This window comes from Akebia trifoliata, chromosome 7 (genome assembly GCF_017979445.1).
Source record: "Akebia trifoliata isolate Shusen 1 chromosome 7, ASM1797944v1, whole genome shotgun sequence".
Lineage (NCBI taxonomy): Eukaryota > Viridiplantae > Streptophyta > Magnoliopsida > Ranunculales > Lardizabalaceae > Akebia > Akebia trifoliata.
In genome coordinates this window covers 22730171-22752631 of record NC_141381.1, presented here as the reverse complement: position 1 = coordinate 22752631, position 22461 = coordinate 22730171, and the positions used below count along the sequence as shown (strand labels likewise).

The 22461-nt window shown below is 33.3% G+C and overlaps 1 protein-coding gene and 1 long non-coding RNA gene across 2 annotated transcripts; one reads left to right on the top strand and one right to left on the bottom strand.

Annotated features, from left to right (window-relative positions):
- Positions 1 to 868: 868 nt before the first annotated feature.
- LOC147398418 (NAC domain-containing protein 83-like) lies at positions 869 to 2275 on the top strand. Its single transcript, XM_086447606.1, has 3 exons — positions 869 to 1226; positions 1435 to 1688; positions 1881 to 2275. Exons 1-3 carry the CDS (start codon positions 1046 to 1048, stop codon positions 2190 to 2192), a joined length of 747 nt encoding a protein of 248 aa, XP_086303732.1. The 5' UTR covers positions 869 to 1045; the 3' UTR covers positions 2193 to 2275.
- A 5816-nt stretch (positions 2276 to 8091) lies between these two features.
- On the bottom strand, positions 8092 to 19833 carry LOC147398417 (uncharacterized). Its single transcript, XR_015179855.1, has 2 exons — positions 19523 to 19833; positions 8092 to 8560 (listed from the first exon to the last, which is right to left on the bottom strand). It is a non-coding gene; the product is annotated as an uncharacterized LOC147398417 (long non-coding RNA).
- Between the last annotated feature and the right edge of the window lie 2628 nt (positions 19834 to 22461).

Genomic DNA, 22461 nt, shown 5'->3' with positions numbered 1-22461 from the left:
ATTGTGTTAATAAATTAAATGTAAGAAAGAGGGGGATGTTAAAATGGATTATTGAAAAGACTATGAAAGATAAAATAAAAAATAAAAAAATATTTGAGAAAATGTAAAAATAATTCCAATCGGTAATAAACCAATGAAAAGTCAATTTAAATTATTTGGATGTATTTAACGAAGGCCGATTAGAATCTTAGTAAGAAGAAATGCCTTCAAATTGAATATTCTAAAAGAGCACGAAAACCCCAAAAGAAAGTAGAATCACATAGCAAAAACATATATGAACGCACTTTCAATAACAAACAAAAAAAAAAAAAACTTGGGCTCCAAACAAAATGGAATGAAGGAACATGATACATTTAACCAATCCGGACTTCTTGGGACAGCAAATGTTCAAACTCTCCAGCTGTATTATACAAGAATGCAAGATCTTCGGAATTATACATAGAAATGGCCAAAATACCCCTCCGATCGAATGACAATAACTTCACTGAAAGAGGTCAGAAATAAGTATAGAACTACAGTGTAAATGATCCAAAAAGAAGCTAAGGTATAATCGTAAAAATTAAATAATTTAAAGAAGAAGAGAACAGCATTAAGAGGAAAAGTTTTAACAGCATCGGTTTTCCCATATGAAAACGTCGAAGCCATCTAAGCTGTTTTGTGGATGCGTTCGTTTGCGTTTAATATTAATTTCAACCTTTTCGAAGAACACTTTTTTATCTCTTTAACATTAGTGAAGTTGAAAGATGCGTCAAACAAGAGTATGAGTCTGTTTTACGCCAAAAAAAATCGTCCCATTCGCCCAACACCATTACTATAAAGAACCACTCCTTTTACTCTCCAATACCCACACCACTTTTTTCCTTCTTTTCTCTCTCTCTCTCTCCTCCCTTTTTTTCTTTTTTTTTTTTTTCTCTTTGTTCTTGTTCTTCTCTCACTCACCCTTTAAATGGATTATAAGAACCAAACATGGGTTCATTGAATTTCATCCCAATTAGCCTGAAATAGGCAAATTTCGGGGTGGAGGGAGTTGTTTCGATCGATTGATATGGAGAAGATCAATTTTGTTAAAAATGGAGTTATAAAATTACCTCCTGGTTTCCGATTTCATCCAACGGATGAAGAACTTGTCGTTCAGTACTTGAAGCGTAAGGTGTTCGCTTACCCATTGCCAGCTTCGATCATCCCTGAAGTCGATGTTTGCAAGTACAATCCTTGGGATTTGCCAGGTTAGTCTGTATTTTTATTTTATTTTTCTGTGCTCGCACTAAAGCATATCGAGATTGATTATCATGGAATTGTAATAACATAGACACGATACTATAAGTTTTATATAACCGAGAATAATATCAAATGATGCAATTATACATATGTTTCATAAAATCTTTTAATGGGTAGTTGAAAATAATCGTACTGAAATGTGGCTTTTGTGTTTAGGTGATTCGGAACAAGAACGATACTTCTTTAGCACTAGAGAAGCTAAGTATCGGAATGGGAACCGACCTAATAGAGCAGCGGGTTGTGGTCACTGGAAAGCTACTGGTGTAGACAAAAAAATTGTAGTATCTAGAAGCAACCAAGTAGTAGGAATGAAGAAAACTCTAGTTTTCTATAGAGGGAAGACTCCAAGTAGGTCTAGAACTGACTGGATCATGCACGAATACCGCCTCGTTGGTGATGCCTCAACCCAAGTGAGTTTAATTTCTTCTTTTAATTGATTCTCTTATGTATAATTTACTAGGAGAATGAAACATCTAGATATCTAATCCATACAAATTGAATTAAACCCATGTCTTAGTATTTGAATATGATTGACATATTTGCACTTATATCTCCTCTTATTTACTTATATTCAGGATTTCTTTTTGTTAAAATTTATGCAGAATTCCATGACACAAATGGGAGATTGGGTTCTCTGTCGTATATTTTTGAAGCAAAGAAATAATAAAAATGACGATGACATCGCGCAACCGTGCAACAAGCACAGAGTTCTTGAACTCAGAGTGGCAAGGCCTAATCATTTTATTGATTTCATGATGCAAGATAAGACTAGTAGGAGCCCTTCTTCTTATTCTTCTTCCTCCTCTTCTTCTGCTTCAAGTGGAATCACTGAAGTCTCTTCTCCAGAATCTGATCATGAAGAAAACAGTAGCTGCAATAGTGTTACTGCATCACCTTGTCGAAGACAACCATGAAGCCTCTTAAGTTAATCCTGTATCAGAAATTGTGTTTTGTAAACCCAATTAGAAATAATTAAGGATCCAAGTTTTAACTTAAATTTCGATTTGTTGCGTTTCTTATCCTTGGTTATTGCTCAAACAACAAGAGTACTAAAAGTGGGGAAAAAAATAAATAACATGGGAATTTTTTCACACACAAAAAATTCAATACAAGACGGGGATTAAAATCCACGATTGATCAATCACATGCCGTGTGTATTGCGGGCTTCCCTAATGTGGGTGTCTTTGTAAATTGGAGATGCCCTCAATATAGGTGGCATCTTGTGATTGGCAAATCCGAGATTGAATTTTTTGTGCACAAAATTTCTTAATTAACATCAAACATGATGAGTGAGATTTTAGAGCCTACACTTAGATCACACATTCCCCTCAGTCCACGTGTATTGAATTGCATATCAAAATTATAAAGTACCCACTTTATTCATGTTGGGAAGCCCTTTAATAGACATGGACCAATGGAAATGTTTGGTCTGGTAAAGACTCCAAATTGTCGGTCTCCAAAATTGCACTCAAACATGTTTCTCAATGTGTGTGAGAAATATGTGGTTTTGTAAGCAAACCCAAACTTTTAAATTAATACTAATCTTTTCCTTGATGAATTTAAACATCTTTCTTAATTAATTTTCAAATAATGAAATATAGTGAGGGATTAGAAGCAGAAACATAAGTGCTGTTCAGTATCTATAGCTTTTCTTATCAAAAGGGAAGTGATTTTATTGGAATGTGCTCCTTCCAAAGTAAAAGGAAAGAAAGAGGAGCATCCAAAGAAAAGAGGGAGAAAGAGAACATATATTTAGCTAAACTTTATCAAAGGAGACCCCTTTTGGCAAGCATAATTCCATAAAGAATAAGAACTTTGATCTAAAAAGAATATTTGCACATGGGAATTCAATTCTCCTCTATATCAAAGGACCCAATACCAAAATAAGTCTTCGATTGAGTGAAGCATAAAAGTGTTCTATTTTCGATTTTCAACACTAAATTCAGGATTAAATGTTCTTCCTGTTTCATTTTTATCGACAGCATCGATAAAGAAACTACCAGATTTAGTTAAATTGAACCATGTTCTTGAAACTGAGAAATAGGCATTTCGAAGAACCTTGCTTTAGAACATTTGTATCTGTAATTTTTCTAATGGGAAAAAAAAAAGTATTTGTAAGAAGAAATACGGTTAAAATACAATCCAAGTTAGAAGAAATAATCAAATTGAAGGTTTTAAAAGAACGAGAGGATGACCCAAAAGAATTTAGATGGAGATAGTGAAAGTATGTAAGAACTCACTTTCAATAACAAAAGTCTTGACGTTAGACAAAGTGGAATATAATAATAAAATTCATTTGACTCAAATCTTTGGAATAAGGGTTTGTTATTGTTGATGTTTGTACCTCATGCGGATTAATATCCATTAGGAAAATATAGGTTCAACCAAGATTTGTTTCTCCAAAGTAATTGATCTACGGATCTTAATTCTTGCTTCAAATTTTGTAGGGATGTCTGCAACTTTAAGGTCATGGGTTCAAGTCCAGTCCCCCCCCCCCCCCCCCCCCCAACGCACAAAAAAAAAAAGCACCACATTTTTTTAGGACATTTAGAAAATATGAACCTTATGATCAAAGGAAAATTTACAATCAGATGGTTAAAATCATTCAACCAAGCTTTTTTCTCACCAAGAAAATCTCCTTATGATGGGTCCCAAAGAGAGTTTTCTTTCTCCACCCTGACTAGTTTTCCTCTAGAAGAAGAGAAGAGCAAGATTCTGTCATTATCATTCAATTTCTTTACAACTTTGCTTTAAATGGATTACGCTCCAAATGCTTATAAAATATCAGTTAATCAAATAATTTAATTGCTTTCGGGCAAAATTATGCAGGCAACAACCAAAATAAAGTATTTTTATAATAGATTTCTTTTATTTCTTCAAATCAGTAGACATGTTTAAAGTTTAAAAGTTATCATTTCTTATTAATTACTAGTTTTTAGTTTGTAGAGATTTTTCAATAAGATTATATACACTCATACTTTCTGACATGCGGTAGGACCGCTGAATGATTGGGTCCCTCATAAGACTATGAGATCTTTGTGGGTTCTACAAACTGTTTGGATGATGAATCATTCTACCCCTCTTCTTTTCTATCTCTTGGAATCCTCATTTACGAATACTCCGACATTCAAGTCAATTAATAATCTAATAATATAACAGTTTTATTTATAAAAAAAATTTGTACCTCTCTCATTTTATACTTTATTTATAGATTTTTGGTCTTTTCAGATTTCAATTGTATCACTCCTTTACCTGGTCATATAATTTCTTTTGAATGTATCAAATATGTCTGGTGTCATCTCTCAGAGTTTTTTGTTCTTTCACATGTCATGACATACTTGATTTTTATATGCAATTGTTGATTGACTCTTCAAGGCACATGTGCGTCTTAGTGACCATGGGAATTACTCAGTATTCCACCCACTGATCTCATCTTACCTTTACAAGAGTCGAGAGAATTTTTGCTTGGCCAAAATCTTCTTTGGGAAAAAAAAAAAAAAAAAAAATCAACCCAATGAAAACTACAAAAGATGAGTTCAGCAACAGGACCCACCAAAATGGTAGGTCCTACCAACCCCCTTATATGTATGCCACGTGGACGGTCTAGAAGCAGAGGACGGCTTCCTCACATAAGTTGATTAATTATATGTAACTAAGGTCCAAATAATTAAGTGTGATTTCATGGAAGAGCTCAACGAAAGAAAAAACATATCGAAGGAGAAAACAATTGCCGACCAAAGTTTCTTGTGACAGTGGTTTTAGAATCATCTAAGGCTGTTGGAGTTCTTCACGTCACCCTTTCCTTTTTATATTACCTTTTCATGTTCACAAGACAAAAGGAATCAAAATGGTGTGTTTGTGAGTGTGAGAGAGAGAGAGAGAGAAACAAAGAGGATTAGATTGCTGACTTGGGCCCATGTTCTCTTCTGTCAATCTAGTGTGTTAATTGGACTTTTTAATTACCTTCACATGATCAGGTCAATCATCAAATGAAGAAAGAGGCTTTGGTTTATAAGTATATTATAAAATAAAATAAAAATGGAGGGCAATTTAGTAATTTTGAAGGTGATGGAAAATCTTGCCCTTTAAGAAAGATAACCTAAGTCCTAAGCAGAGATGGAATGTGTGTTTACCTGTTCCAACCCAACCACTTTTCAAATGCTGTCTCTTTGAAAATAGAGCTTAAAGTCAATAAATTCTACAAAAGGGTTCCTTAATAATTATGCAACAAGGACATCTTCATTTTTATTAAAGTTCAGGGTTTAAATTCAATCATCTAATAATAATTGTCCCAAAAAATTTCTTATGCACCTCAAGATAAGGATTACAAATCATCGAGATACAACATTTGGATTTTTTATTGATCTTAAAACACACAAGTCAATAAACATGATTATTGAACATTTTTACTTATTCCAACCTTTCTCTTAAATGTGAAGATATCTTCACTTCTAATATTTTTGAAATTTCCATCTCAATAGCTAAGGTGTCAACAAATTTTAATGTAATTATAATATCTTTCTTACCTCCATACACATCAACAGAGCATACAAACTTAAATCTAAACCATCAAAATTTTGGTACCGTGCCTTCGTTTATTATGCCCAAGTAGTTTTTTCGTGGTTAAGGTGGAATAATTCATACCTATTATTTTTTAATATTAGTTTTTTGGGGTCGCTCTTTATCTTGAATTATATTTTCAATCAATCAAGACTAGTATTTTCATGCACCATTTGTTCTATTTACAATAATTACATGAAACATTTTGAAAGATAATATTGCAAATGAACGCCTTTGAAAAAAAATGTACAAATAACATCAATGTTAGCTAAATTAAGAAAAAATAGATTGAGATGGAAATGCTACTTAAAATGAAGGAATAATTGAAGTGTCAAATGTGACCTAAATAATGTGAAGGTGAAAATGTACACAAACACATTTGAGTGAACGTGAGTGAATTTATATAAAATTATATAGAACAAGATTTAACACCAACGGGTTGCCCTAGTGGTCAGCCGAGCCTTGAAAAGCTCCTCAAGAAGGGTAGGTCAAGTGTTCGAAAACCCCACGAAGCTATGAATTCCTTCGGGTCAACCTCCAGGGTCTGATTGACTCTCGACTCAACCAGTTGCATGTAGGACTTTTCGAGGGGGGAATACGTGTGACTGTGGGACTAGTCTCACCTGTAGGGTGGGGATACCATGATAATCCAAAAAACAAGAAAAATAGAGGAACAAGATTTGTGTCACTCCAAATATTTGGGATAAGAATTTGATGATGACGATTGCGTAATTTACCATGACAGTAAAAATTATTATTTACCATTAACTACATTAATCGCCAAGATTCCTTCTTGTGGTGAGTCATCTGTGAATGATTGCACAGGCCACCCAATCGCAAAAGTTGAAGGAATGGGCCAAATCGCCAAGAATCTCCCTACTTCCATCAATTATTTTCTCAATATCATAATCAAACTGTTCATACCTTTTGATCTCATTTCTGGACTCATGTTGCTGTGGGCAGACTGGAAAGTTAAAAAGATTCAGTATCATACTTGCTGTGTAACTGAGTACTGGTGTTCCAAGAACAGAATCAAATAAGATATCTATATGGATTTGTCTGACCAATTTAGAATTGTCTTTAATGTTGGAAAAATAAAGTGTTTCTCATTAGCTAATTTGATTGTGGAGATTCCTGCTGCTACATTTCGTCCATGAATAAGCAAAAAACCAATAACTGCATTGTTATGTCAAAGGATCTCAACTTCTCCGTAATTGATTTTTCAAAAAAGAAATAAAATTAATTGAACGATATGAAGAGATGGTCGAGATGACCATCGCAATAAGAAAAATATGTAGAATTAGAACTCTTGCTTCCAAGCTTGAGTCCCATATAATAACTCTTCGAAGAAAACACCTTTAAACTCCTCAAATAACCTAAACCAAAACTAAACTAAACTATACCCAAAATGCTAATAATTTAGGGATTTATGTTTTTTGTGGGTTTTCATGTCTCATCACTTCAATTCTTTGTTCTTTTCCAAAGGACAATATCATATTAAGTCATTCAACCATTTATAGAGCTATTACATCTTCCATAAAGGCACCTGTTTACAAATCTTTGCTTACCATCATCTCAATTTGCATCATATTTCGCCTTACTCTCACATTTTTTGAGCTTTCAACTTGCACCCGTGCCCCTAACTATTGTTGAGATTGGTCTTCATTATACATTCCCAAAAGGTAATGCTTGAATTCGTTCTTCATATGCCGTAGCCTCTGATGGCTGAGAATTCAAATCTCCTTCACCATAAAAAAAAGAAAGAAAAAAACATTTCTAACACTTGGAAACCCAGGATCAGCTAGTAGATCTACCACTATGGTGAAGCATGAGAATTCCTTCAGCTGCTAGGGGTTTCTTAGTAGTTCTTCCCATCCCATTGTTTCCAATCTCTCACCCAAACCACCATATTAGTAAGAACTGAGAAAGAAATGCAGAGGTTTAACAAATGGTTCCAAACCCTTCAGTTGTAATACAACTGGAAGGGAATGCTCTCCTATATTGAATTTTTTATTTTTTTATTCTTTTTTCTGTCGGAGCTCAGTAAGGGTGTCAATGGGTACCCAATTACCCAATGTTTTGTTCCTTTTGCTGTACTTTCTTTTAACATTTTTTTTTTAATTTTCCTGTGATGCAATTAATAAGGTAGGACATATAACCATGGTCATATCACTTCCATTGGAAGAAAACCCTAAAAGCAGGCAAATGGCAAAGCATGACACAAATCCACCATAAAAATGAAAAAAAAAAAAAAAACAAACAAACAAACCGAAAGGTCCCAAATCAGATCACAGGGAACACTAAGTACACTAGACCGCAAGTTTTCGAAGCACATTACCAACTAACAAGGATGTTCAATTTTTGTTTTTTAAACTAGTGTATAACTAAATTCTGCCAAGTGCTTCAAGATGATAAACGATTAGGATACCATTGTCTCAAAGATGTTATCTTGTATCAAAGCTAAAAGTGATACCACATTTTGAGGTCCTTCAATTCTAATGACAGAAGAATGAAGCTGACTATAAGTTGGAGCAAAGAAGACTTCGCCCCACAAAGCTTGGAAACACCAAGCTTGCAAAAAAAGACTTCAACATAATGTTCTTACTCATTTTGTTTGTCAATTTTGCGCGCTCTTGTTATCTTTTTCTGCCATTCCAGCATCACCAGTTGATGAAGTTTTTGATGGAGGTGGTTCAGAACATGCCTTCAAGACTGCCTCATTCTGCAAAAGAAATGTATTTCTAGATCTCAAGACTCCAATAAAATATAAAAAAAGAGCCACGAGTTCTTTTAAGCGAAAATTTTCAATCCCCTTGCATATAGTTTGAGCTAGGGCTACAACTTGGTCGGGCTAACCCGAACTCAACCCGGGCTCAACCCGACTGACGGGCAAGCCTAGGTTGAGTTATATGGAAAATGAGTTGAGCCTGGGCTTGGAAATCTCAACCCAAAATGAATTCAGGTTGAGCTAGGGTTGAGGCTCCAGGCAACCCAACTCAACCCAAACCTGATGCTATATATTTACATATAAATATTTTTATTTATTTTAAAAAATATATTAATTTTCTCTTTCTAAATATATTTGTAAAACTAAGGGAAAAAATTTTGATATAAAAATTTATGGATTTGGAGGTTGTGTGCAAATTTATTTACTAGTGATTTTGTTTTTTATATTATATCGTTTTTTTAAGATATAAAACAAAATTTCTATTTTGATCAAAATGAAGTTAGGCTTGCTCAGTGAACCCAACCCACCCAAAATTACCTAACTTGGGCTAACCTGAGCTCAACCCGATTTTAGAAGCTCAATCTCAGGTTGAGCTTGGGTCAATGAGCTCTAATCTGATGGTCAGGTTGAGTGGAGCTCGAGTTAAGGGTTCTACAACTTGGGTTGACCCTCCAACCCGCTCAGGTTGCAGCCTTAGTTTGAGTTTCATATATATATATATATATATTCCAAGTAAATAAAGTAATACTGAGATCGCAATGGTAGCAATGTCAAATACTGAATTGACACATTCACGTGAACCTTACGACACATGCACAAAAAGCATTGTTTGGATAGCACTTTTAAGTGCTTGTAGCTCCAACGGAGAGCTAGAAGTAATTGAAAGGGCATTTGGATAAATAGCTCCTCGATGAAGTACTCCCAATCAGAGAACTTTTTAGTACTTGATGTTGAAGCATCAAGTTAGGGACCCAGTTTGGATATAGGAGCCAGAAGTACTATCTGAAGGTGTTGAATAAGTACTGTGTGTTTCAGAAGCATTTCTGAGAAGTGCCATCAAAAGTACTTTTGACAGAGTTTTGTGTTAGGATACTAGTCTGAATTCTGGGAAAATAATCAGAACGCCCATATAACCAGCTACTATTTTTAGCATTATAACTCCACAAATTATGTCCAAATAAATACCAGTCACGGTTTTTAGCACTATAACTCTACTTATTATGTCCTAAAATATGAGTTATTAATCATAAAAAATGCTACAATATCATTTTAAACCCAAATTATAATTAATTTTTGACAAAACCTCCCCCAAAAACTGGACATATGAAAAAAAAAACTTGTAGAAATATTACCTATAAAAACTATAATAAAAATAACATGTCTCATGATACAAACAAAGATATAATTGTTTTCATAGGATGTTCGACAACTATGGTAAAAATAAGTTGTATCAACATGCATACAACTACATAATAAAAAACAAGACAACTAACTAAAACAACAAAACCAATATCATCATAAATTGCACTATATTGCATCCTATTGATGCATATAAAAATCAATCTCGTGCCCAAATATTTGATTTTTTCTATTTCTTCATGTACTTATCGTCGTCAGGATTAATCTTTTCAACTTCATCAGCCCATAAGAAATCAATCTAGTGACCCTATAATTGAAAAATAATATATTTCATTTTAAAATATATAATTCCATAATTATAATTTGATACAAAGTGATGTAAAATGGACACCTATAAAATTGTCTACTTTTGTTACTTTTTGCCTTGGAAGTATGAAAACTCATCTCACGTCCATACGAGCAATAAAAAATCATAATAAACTGTAATAGTCATACCAACATACAGAAAATGAAAGAAAAACATCTAACACCAAAATTAACTATAATAGTCATATCAACAAACAAACATGTTTACATGATCCACACAAAAATACATAAATTGTTTACATACTACAGCAAAACATCCAACTCATGGAATTATATTATTAAATTATATCAATCATAAGCTTCTTTTATTACTCCAATCTTATATTCTCTCATGCATTCCATTTTTCTATGCCTTTCTCATTGTAAACGTCTCAAAAATTCGTGTTCCTATACACTCCTAACGACCTCTTCTTCTAGGTAATCTTTTTTATCGTATCGGGCAAACTCTATGCCTGCCAAAACTTCCATTCGAATGAAGTTATGTATTCTCATGCAAGCAATGATGATGCCTTTCTGTACATCAATGGAGCAAGAGTGTATGTCTAAGAATTATTCATCTAACCTTCAATATCTCAAAACACTTCTCAATGACATTGCACAACAAGAAATAAAGATGGTTAATCTAACCAAAACTTTTTGGTCCTAACTACCTCTTGTTATATGTAATCTTCTTAGTCGTATCAAGCAAACTCCATGTCTGCTAAAACTTCTTTACAAATGAAATCATACAACCTCATGCAAGCAATGACAATGTCCCTATATGTATAAATGGAGTAAGAGTGTATGTACCTAAGAATTATTCATCTAACTTTCAAGAGCTTAAAAGACATTTCAATGACGTTGCACAACAAGGAATAAAAATAGTTAAACAATCTTTTCTTCCCCTTCTCCCATGTAGCACTCTGGAAGCCTTGTAAATGCTAACTAACACCATTGTATGGTGTCATGCATCATGTCGAAAGATGAGAAAACCCCAAACTAGGATCAAATATGGTATCCAACAACACATTCAAGTCATTTGCATGTCCCTTCCAACCAACGACATATATGAAACATGTTAAAAGAGCATGCAATCATTATATTTTACATTATTTCGACCTATATATTGAAGTTAATCCGTTGCTTGAACACGTATCCCAATGAGTATCCCATCAATCGCTCCCACATAATCCTTCATATTGTTATAATAATAAATGTGAGATTAAACATTCTAAATATTTGCAAATATAACTTTGTTATTAATAGAAAATTACGTTGAAGAAAAGGAAAAAAAATCAACTTGAGTGAAATTTAAGAGATCTTGTCCATGGAATGGGACTACAATGAGAGTTTTGCATAATTAAAGAACAACTTTCAATACTCTGTGAAAGTATCTACTAATTGTTTATTCAAGATGTTGAATCGACTTCCAACGAGTTTCATGCACACATTTTGTCCCAATATCAGTAGAAACATTCTTAATAATACTTTCAAAGAAACGTTCTTTGTTCTCTCAAGACTTGCTTCATCATAATACACTAATACAATTTCTCGAACATGTGCTTCTCCATCCAAAATTGTTCGTGATATATTGCATTATTCTTGGACAAAACATAGTTCATATAATTTTGTCTGATAAAAACACAATTAGTCTTGGGTTATTAAACTAATTTGAACGAACTAGCATATGAGATCCCCCCCCCCTCGCGACTGAGCAGAATCTATGTTCACACACTAACAAACTTCATAGAAAATGCGTAATATAGAGACGCCTATTATGGCTTGCGGACAAAGGAGCTACACCGATAGTGTTTGGAATTTGACCACAATCAATTTCATAGTGGTGAATATGAGGTGGGGTAGTCTTTTTTTTTAAGGTGGTAGTCTTATTTGGACATCTTTTTTGCATGAGATGTGTCTTATCCGAATATGTTTAGTTAAGTTTATGGATTATGGATTGATGTTGTTTATCGATTATGTCTTGAGGTAGTGGATTATTATTTATTATTCTAGATTATATATTGATGTTGTTTATTAATTACCCAAACAGATTAAAATGGATTTGTCAGATTCAGACGATGAAATTATTTATACGGGAGCACTTGCTGCAGCATATCATTATCGTAGGGCTAGCAATCACAAATTAGTTAAACAACCCAAAACTAATTGTGTTAACATTAGACAAAATTATATAAACTACATTTTATCTAGAAAAATACAATATGTCATGAACAAATTCAAATAGAAAAACACATGTTCGAGAAATTATGTTGGTGTCTATAAGATGAGATAAGCCTTGAGAGAACGAAGAACGGTTATTTATAAGTATCATTAGGAATGTTTCTAATGATATTGGCACAACATGCAAGCATGAGGCTTGTTAAAAATCGATTTCAACATTCTGAAGACATCACAAGTAAAAACTTTCACAGAGCTTTGAAGGATGTTCTTCACTTATGCAAGACTCTCATCATGCCCCATTTTATGGATGAAATCCCTCCTCAAATTCACACAAGTAAAAAAAAAAAAAAAGACTTTTTTTAAAGTATTTTTTTTTAATAACAAAGTTATATTCGCAAATATTTGGAATGCTTAATCTCACTTTTATTATTATGACAATATGAAGGATCGTGCAGGAGTGATTAATGAGATGCACATGGGGCATGCGTTCCAACAACAGATCAACTTTGATATTTAGATCGAAAAAGTATAACGCAGAATGTAATGATTGCATGCTCTTTTGACATGTTTTTCATATATGTCGTCACTGGTTTGGAAGGGCAAGCAACTGATTTGAATGTGTTGTTAAAAAAAATATATAATCCCAATTCGAGATGCAAGCAATGAGTGGAGTGCTACTCCACTCGCTCATAAGCACGGAACGAGCCCTTAAAGGATAGCCCTTTGAGTATAGTTGTGAGAACTCCACGAGCAACAAGGATCTTCAAGAGATATGGAATGCAGAACGAGCATATGAAATAGAGAGTGGAGTTTAGGAACGATCATATGAAATAGAGCGAGTGGAGTACTTACACACAAAACGAAGCTAAAGGGAAGAGAAGCGTCACAAACTTAGCTTCACGCCGCAACGTGTCAGGTTGTTAGTGGTGCTAGAGAAGGCCCCTATAGGGAGCCACAATGCGTCAGGGCAGCAACGAGCAGAGTAGCAAGTGTAGACGGGAGCGAAAATGAAGATTAGCAGAGTAGCATAACTCACGCATTCGTGTACAAACCAGTGTAGACGAAGTAACACGAATATCTCCGATAGTCAATCTATTTCCAGTAGCCGGCCGGTCGGAACGAGAAGTTAGGGATATGTTTGGTACTTCTCCCATCAATCGTTCGGATCTACGGCCCCCACAAGTCGGTTGTGCTATCAGACCACAAATTATTCATGCAGTCGATGCCCCACCGAGCTATAACAACCTCCTGTTGAGACATCCATGTCTAATTCAAGTGGTGTCTTCAACTACTGACATGAAAAAATATGACTTCCCTTATACAATCAGTACAATACCATCTTAGTCTCAAAAAGTATCCAATTCCCTTAATAAAATGAGATTCTTTTTTCTCATCCTCCGACAGGTTGATATTCAAAATTCTATTTATAAACACATTCAATTATATTTTTTTATAATCAATGAAATTATTATTTTTCATTGATAGGTAAATATTACTTAGTTGACTTTGACTACGTATTGATGGAATAGTATATGACACCATACAAAGGTGTTTATTGTCATTTACAAGACTTTCAAAGATGTACATAGGAGAAGAGAAAGAAAAAACCGTTTAACCATCTTCATTCCTCGTTGCGCAATGTCATCGAGAGGTGTTTTGAGGTCTTGAAAACAAAATGGGCAATTCTTAGAGATATACACTATTACTCTGTTAATTCATTGAGGGATATCATCATTTGCTTACATGAGATTGCATAACTTCATTCGAAAAGAAACTTTGACAGATATAGAGTTTGTCTAATATGACCAAGAAGATTACATAGAAGAAGTCATCAAAAGTATTCATGACTCAGATTCTCGAGAGGTTCAAAAAAATAATGACATAGGAAAATGGAACACAGGAGAGAGCTCATTGTTGAAGCAATAAAAGAAACTTATGACCGATATAATTTAGTTATATAATTTCATGAGTTAGATGTTTCGCTTTAATATGTACTATGTAAAAAATTTATGTATTTTAGTGTGGATCATGCGACCATGTGAGTTTATTAATATGACTATTATAGTTGCTTTTGATGTTAAATGTTTTCCTTTCATTTTTTATTTGTTGATCCGGCTCTTACAATTTATTATGACTTTTTATTACTCGTGTGGGTGAGAAATGGACTTCCACACTTCCAAGAAAAATAATAACAAAGGTAGATAATTTTATAGGTGCTCATCTTGAAAGGTAATGACTTACATCACTTTGTATCAAATTATAACTATGAAATTATATCTTTTAACGTGAAATATTTATTTTTTTTCAATTACAGATCACGAAAATGATTTCTTATGGGCTAATGAAGTTTAAAGATTATTCTTGATTCCAGACAACAAGTATATGAAGAAAAAAATTAAATGCTTGGGCACGAGACTAATTTTTATATGCATCAATAGGATGCTATATGGTGTAGTTTAGGAAAATATTGGTTTTGTTGTATGTATTTTTTTATTAGATAGTTGTATGTATGTTACACATCTTATTTTCACTATAGTTGTTAAACAACTTATTAGTTGTTACATGTATTTAGGACATTTATTATATCATCGTTTGTATGGTGAGACTGCTTATTTTTATTATAGATGTTGCAGGTAATATTTCTATAGGATTTTTTCATATGCCTAGGTTTTAGGAGAGGACCACCAAAATTTTGATAAAAAATAATCATAACTAGAAGGTTGCATGTGAAAACGGGCTGATGTAATTTAAAATATTGATTAAATAATTTTTTTAAAGATTATATGGTAAAATGGATGTTTTGTAATTTTGAAAATTATGCAACGTGTTGAAAGCGCCCTCGATCCACGGGGTGTGCGGATCCGCTTTTGATTTTTGAGGTTGGGGAGTCGCCACCTAGTTATTATGGTCTAGGAACCAAATATTGACTCTAACAGATAAAACAACTAATCTACGAATAAAAATAGACTATAGTCCGGGGATCACGTTACGGAGTTGGAAAGTATCAGGCACCAACCCCGTCAGGCAAACGTCGGTCTCTACTATTTTTCAAAGAAGGATTACATTGCAAAAAAGACCTAGAATAAATAAAAAAAGTAAAAAGTATACCTAGATGATCGCAACGATTTGTTCCCTCAGAGCTGGCGGAGAGACTCCTCTATGAGATTCCTTGTTTTTCTTCCATTACAAGATCTACTTCAGATCTCCAAGTTGAGGTGTCTTCTTCTTAAATCTGAGTATTTCCTAATTTTTTGATGGATTTCTAGGTGTTTTTGAAGGATTTTTGGGTGTTTTTTTAGCAAAAATTGAGGCTTGGATATTAGGTAGGGAGTTGGGGCTTCAAAATCAGGGTTTGGAGAAGGCTAGGGAGACTTTTTGACCTACTTTTTCTAGGGTTTATTTTGACCTACGAGATTAAATTGTGGAAACTCCTATTTATAGATTTTTTTGGAAGAATTAAGGTTTGACTAGGTCTCCTTTTAGATAAGGTGAATTAGGATTTTGACTTAAGTCTTATTTGATTGACTAGGCTTCTTTAGATTAGGGTTTTGACTTAAGTCTTATAAGATTGACTTGTTTTTTTGAAATTAGGTTTTTTTAATCTTGCGTACAATGAAAGAATACATTTTTAAGTCTTGTGGAGAACCCCCTAATTATATCTCTAATTATTTGGACCCCCAGATGGAAGGGTCTTTTAATAAATATCAGGGGGCTCCACTTAAATAAGTGGACAACCATCAACAATTTTGCCCAAAGGCTTAATTGATTAATTTTTTTGGTCAGATTTTTAAATCAATCTTATTAAGGTTTCAATTTACGTTAATTAATGTTTTATTTATTAATTTCAAATTTTAAAACTTTTAAAATTGAAAAATTACCGTTTTGCCCCCGAAGAGAACTTTTGCATTTGAAGTCGTTTTTCGATGTTCCGAGATGTTTTGGAATCGATTTTTCGTAAAGAATTCGATGGGATTATCGGTTTGTGTCACTTATGAAATTTTTGACATGAAATGATTGTGAACCCTTATGAGGGGAATTTCCAGAATTTTGTCGAATTTGGTAAAAATTGACGGAATGGTTTATTTGATTTCATTTTGTTGTTTTATGTGTTCAAATGGATTTTTCTAAGTGTAATGTAGGCTCTAGGGATGTTTTGATGTTAGGGGTATTTTGGTAATTTGTTCATTTTTAGTGATTTTTATCGTAAAGCTTTTTTTTGTCTGAAAAATGATGATTTCTACGTTGTGGGATGTATTTTCCTAGCATAGAGTGGTTTCTAGAGTTTTATTTGCTTGAAATACCTCATCTGAATTTCTGAAACATATCTAGTAACAGATATAGCATTAGAATAATCATCCATCATTGGGAATCGTCACGATCAAGTTGACAAGTTGATTAATCAAACGAGTGCAAAGATGGGATGTCTACACGTGTTAGTCGCAAATTTCATGGTTTTTAACCAAAATGATTCTGATTATATTAAATTTAAATATAAAAGTAGGGGCATTTATGATCACCCAAATTTTGGTGTTGAACCACTTCTACTCCATCTTCTCTCATTATAATAGTAAGGATTTGAGTTTAAAATGATATATAGCATTTTTTATGGTTAATAATTCATAACACATATTTAAGGGCATAATTTATGGAGTTATAATGCTAAAAACAATTATCGGTACTTATAAGGGCATTCTTGTCATTTTCTCACTCAGAATAGTTCCCAAATACAAAACTCTGTCAGAAGTACTTCTGACAATACTTCTCAAAATCGGTTCCCAAACACATAGTATTTATCCAGCTCCTTCAGACAGCAAGTCGGACAATACTTTTGTTTTAAGTACTTCTTGTGCTTGCATCCAAACGGACCCTAATATTCTGGCACTACATACAATAGTCCTAGGTCTCACAAAATATTTGAATCCATAGAAGAGTAGAAATACATTGATATTCCTAAAGGTCCTGAAATCTGCAAACCCACACATCCTAAAAGATAAAGAAGGCCAATTTAAATATTTGCATGAAAAAAGAACAAAAACAACGACAATAAAATTGATAGACACATGCACAATAGTAATTTGCTAATCTTAGAAAAGTAACTAAGTCAGTGTTAGACAGGTGTGTGTTGGTGAAACACATAAGTATTGAGTGTTAACACAACTTCCTTGGATATTTTTCAAAAGTATGTTAGTTCATACAAGTAAAGATTATGGAGATATCATGTGTTAGATAATGATGTGTGCAAAGATTATACAAACAATACATTCAGCTAAGCTGATATAATTTTTTTTTTTCATGATTTAGGGTGTCTTCACCCTCTCAGAAGTAGGACTAATCACTCCGGATAATCCCAACCACCACAAGTTGGCGTATCGGGTATAATCACGAGAGGGGAGAACTCGATCTCACGACCTTGGGAAGCACACCCAAGCCCCTTACTCCACCACCCTATAATCTTATAAGTTGTAATAACAATAAGATAAATGCAATATGATATATATATTTCGTAATAAGATCTCCATAGTGTGTTGTGAATTTCTCTTTTTTACATTGGCATTGGCCTATTGCTTAGCTTAGCATGGATGTCCCAAGTGATAAAACTATTGAAAATGGAATGCAATTCTTACATATCTAGGAAAAAGAAAAACAAGATATTTGGCAAATTAAGACTTGTTGAGCAATGGTATACATGTGACTTTGTATCTTTAAATTGGCACGTGCCTGTAGTGACATGGATGTCCAAAAGCAATAAAATTTCATAAAATAGAGTCCACTTGTTACATAGCTATCATCAAATAAACAATATATGCAACACTAAAACAAATGAGACCATAGGGCACCTAATCAAGAAATTTTTCTATTTTTTTCCAACCGGTTAATCAATAAAAAAGAATAGATCCCATGCTTGTATAATTTGTTAGAAGTGTGGATTATGTGAGCTGGAATTCAACAATCCATGACCAATACTCAAAAGACTAAACACGTCCTGTCATCTCCCATAAAAAGTTTGAGATATCAATTCCCAATCATAAATTTATTTTTTTATGAATTTTATCACTAAATGGAGGAGTAAAACTACAACAAAGCTCAGCACAAGGCCAAGTGGCGAACAACAACCAAAGAGACTGAAGATTTAAGCACCATCCCCTGGAAAGACAATGCTTATTAGGTAGGGGTGCTAATGTTTAATTTGACCTGTATTTGGGTTATGGCTTGTTTAAGACAGATTGATAACCAGGTGAAGTATGTACACCCAGGTGTGCAAAATTTTCATTTCACCCCCTGGACCTCAATACCCAATTTCGCTCAATTGGTCAGACCAACTGGGATGGATTGGGTGCATTTTTAAATTCGGTAAAAATTTTGGCTAGGATTCAGATACATTAGCATTTGAAACCCCCCCCCCCCCCCCCCCCCCAAAACACACACACACACACACAAAGAAAAAATTAAACTAAACTTGCTGCCATCATAGCACTTGTGCACAAAACCCAGTATTAGCAAACAAGAAACACAACAATACCAAATTAAATTCAACTAAACAATAAGTTAAGAAAAGGTAAGAAGCACATTTCCTCCCCGACTCTCCTAGTCAGAGGAAAAACACTGAACTTCAAAGCCCTGGAATTTGATTCCTCATCCTCATCTGTAGATGGTCTCAATTAGCCACTGTGAAATAATAGATTCGACCCGAAGTCAATCCGAATCTCCTTATTACAAAACTCATCAAATTCAACCATTTTTTCCCGTTTCTTTTCCTTTTTTTATATCATTTTCTAGATTTCGTTCTAAAGAGTCAATCGTAGTCTCTGTATTGAACTAAATAAAACAAAGAAGCATCACAATCGAAGGATCGGATTAATAAACCAAACCAAATAAAGATTCTCTAAATAAATAAATAAAAGATGGTTTTTGATTATTTGGATTAACATTCAAGAAGCAATAAAATTGAAGTAGAGTTTCAAGATCTAATGCAATGAGTCTATGTGTAACTACCAACAACCAATCCAAAAAAAATAACAATAAATAAAACCCAAACCCTAGTTTCTGTAAGAAGATGAGAGAGAGAGAGACCTGCCAAACCCTGAGAAGTCTCTTCTTGGCGTTGGCTTTTCTAGTGGTAGTGAGCTTTATTCTCTTCCACACCAAACCCCCTGAGTCGTGCTTCTTCACTATCTCCATCACGCGAGTTCCCCAAAACCCACCCACACCCACCATCTCTCTCTCTCTCTCTTCAAAATCACTAGTAGTGCGTTTGTTTGAATCAAGAATCAAGCTGGATTGATTGATTTTCCATTTTCTTAACCCAGAATCAAACCACAGCTTGTTTCAAACTGAACCAAACCAGTCCATACTCCAATTCCATGGCATGGTTTTTAAACTCGTATTTCGTCTCGTCTCGTTCAGCTCTGATACCGAGTTGACTCGGACGAGATGTCTCGTCTCGTTTGACATTGAGATAATGGTTTTTAACCATTTAAAAAATCTGAAAATTTCTGAAAAAATTCAAAAATGATTCCTATTAAAAAATGAATCCAAAAAAATATATAATTAAAAAAAAAAATCATAATATACCTATTAAAATAAATAAATTAAATATTTACATTGTTACATTGTTTTATTTTCATTGCACAAGTTCATCAAACTTGTTTTCCAAACATAATATTTAAAGAGTACCAAATTTACTATCAAAAATATCAATCAAAGTACTAATTGCAATTCAATAAAATGCAAATACATGATAACAAATAGGTTTATACATACAAAAATAATTGAAATACTAATATAACACTCAATTTGAATTTAGGATAATTCGAATCCAAGGTAAACATTAACTAAGAAAGACTTGTAAATATAAAAATCATGGAAGCGAAGCACCACAATGACATGAGTTGAAATTTGCACCGATATCCGATAGAACATGTAACCCACTCACCTACAAAAGATATTTTGAACAAAAAAATAAATCGAGCAATGATTAATTAGATATATTTGATAATAAGTTAAAATCACATATATAAAATACAATCATATAAAAGTAATTTTAAATTAACGTATTGTTCTTGTTCCTCGTAGTGCGGATAAAATTGATAGTCTCCAAGGAAGAAAAAAAAAAAGCAAAAACGTCAGTTGTGGTGTCGCTCGTGTTGGTATGACTATGCTCCCACTATTCATAGTTTGAGCTTATTTGTCCATGGTATGAATAAAAACGTCCGCACTCATACACACCAGTAGGTTGGCCATAACCATGATAAGAACCACTATGTCAAAACTCAACACCATAGATGCATCATTATCGTTTATACCCATCTCTTGAGAGTATTCATAATGATCATAACTTCTATCACCGTTACCATAATATTGAGTCTGACTTTTATCATCATCATCACTACAAAACTCTGTCAATTTGATCAATTTCTCGCGTCTCTCTTCAAATGGCCTAGCACCATGATCGATATCTTGTGTCATGATCACGTTATCAAGTTCACTATCATCCCATGCTCTATATTGTGTCTCTCAATCACCTCTATCATCATCGTTACCATCATTCAGAAATGGAGATCTATTCTTATATGTGGCAGGTTGGGTACCAATCTCCCTATCCAATCAAGACAAATAGTTATTATCCATCAAAGGATCTTCCATCTCTCTCAACCACTAATCTAATACGTCATCATACTCAATATGAAATCTAGATCAATAGGATTGTAATAGCTATTATCTAATCTACGATCCATGATATTGCGAGCTCGTAATTTTATGTTATAATGTGTAAACACCAATTTCCTTAACTTTTCCATTTTGAATTTATTACGAGGACGAATGTAAATTAAAGCAAAGGTACTCAAGTTTCTTTCACAGCCTGAAGACGAACATGTCTAACTCAAGACTTTAATTGCTACTTTTTTTAGGTCAGGTCCATCATGACCATAATTATACCACCAATCAGCTAATCAAAAGAAAAGAAATATGTTAAATACTTAGTATTTGTTATTGTATAAATTGTTATTATTATTTATATGTTACCTGGTAAAGAAGTTTTACTCATGTTTCTAGTTAGAGCATCATCGAATTCCCCCGTTGTGTCAATAAACAATTTAATTTATTTAAAATACAAATAATAATTCAAAAATGATATAAAAAAAATTTATATAATATAATTAAATTATAAAAAAATAACTTCGAATTATTTGACAATATTATGTATTAATACATGATCTGTCATCTTCCCTTGATTAATTATATCTGGTTCCAACTTTTTGTTGTTTGAAAAAATTCATTGCTTTCTACTAAGAAGTTATCATACTGAAACTAATGATTTAAATAATACGTTGCAATAAATGGCAATATCAATTTTTTTAATATCAAAATGTTAATAAAATATTAACATTTAAATTATATTAAAAATACATAATTATTACTTGTCATATGAAGATTTGATTTAAGATGATTTGACCACCTATTTTCAATCAATTGGATATATAGTCGATGATGTCTTACCAAGTATATTATTAATTGTTTGACTCTTCCCACGCCTTCATAAATTACAGTTATAGTGGACTTTCTATCTTTGTAACAATTTTCAAAAGTCTAACAAAAAGTTTTATGACCTTGCAGACTTCTTTTGCCTTATCCTAGAATTTACGTTGCAAGATCAAATCTGAAACCTATTTTGCTAATTCTCATTTCTTCACATCCCTCATAAGTCCTATTTGTAACCATTCATCAGATGCAAACATGATTTTCAAAGTTGATTGATGTCGAATAAGACTTTGAAAAGCAATACATTACGTAGCAAACCGTGTGATCCTAAGACGTAACAATTCACGTCCCTCAGTAAATGTTCTCATCAAACTCACTAGTTTGTTACTATTGTATATGAATCATGTTATTTATCGACCATTTGAAATAACACGAGTAAATAACGGTAATTTTTTCATGTCCTCCAAAATTAGGTCGATGGTATGTGCAGTACAAGGTGATCAATACAGATGAGGTTTTCTTAACATTAA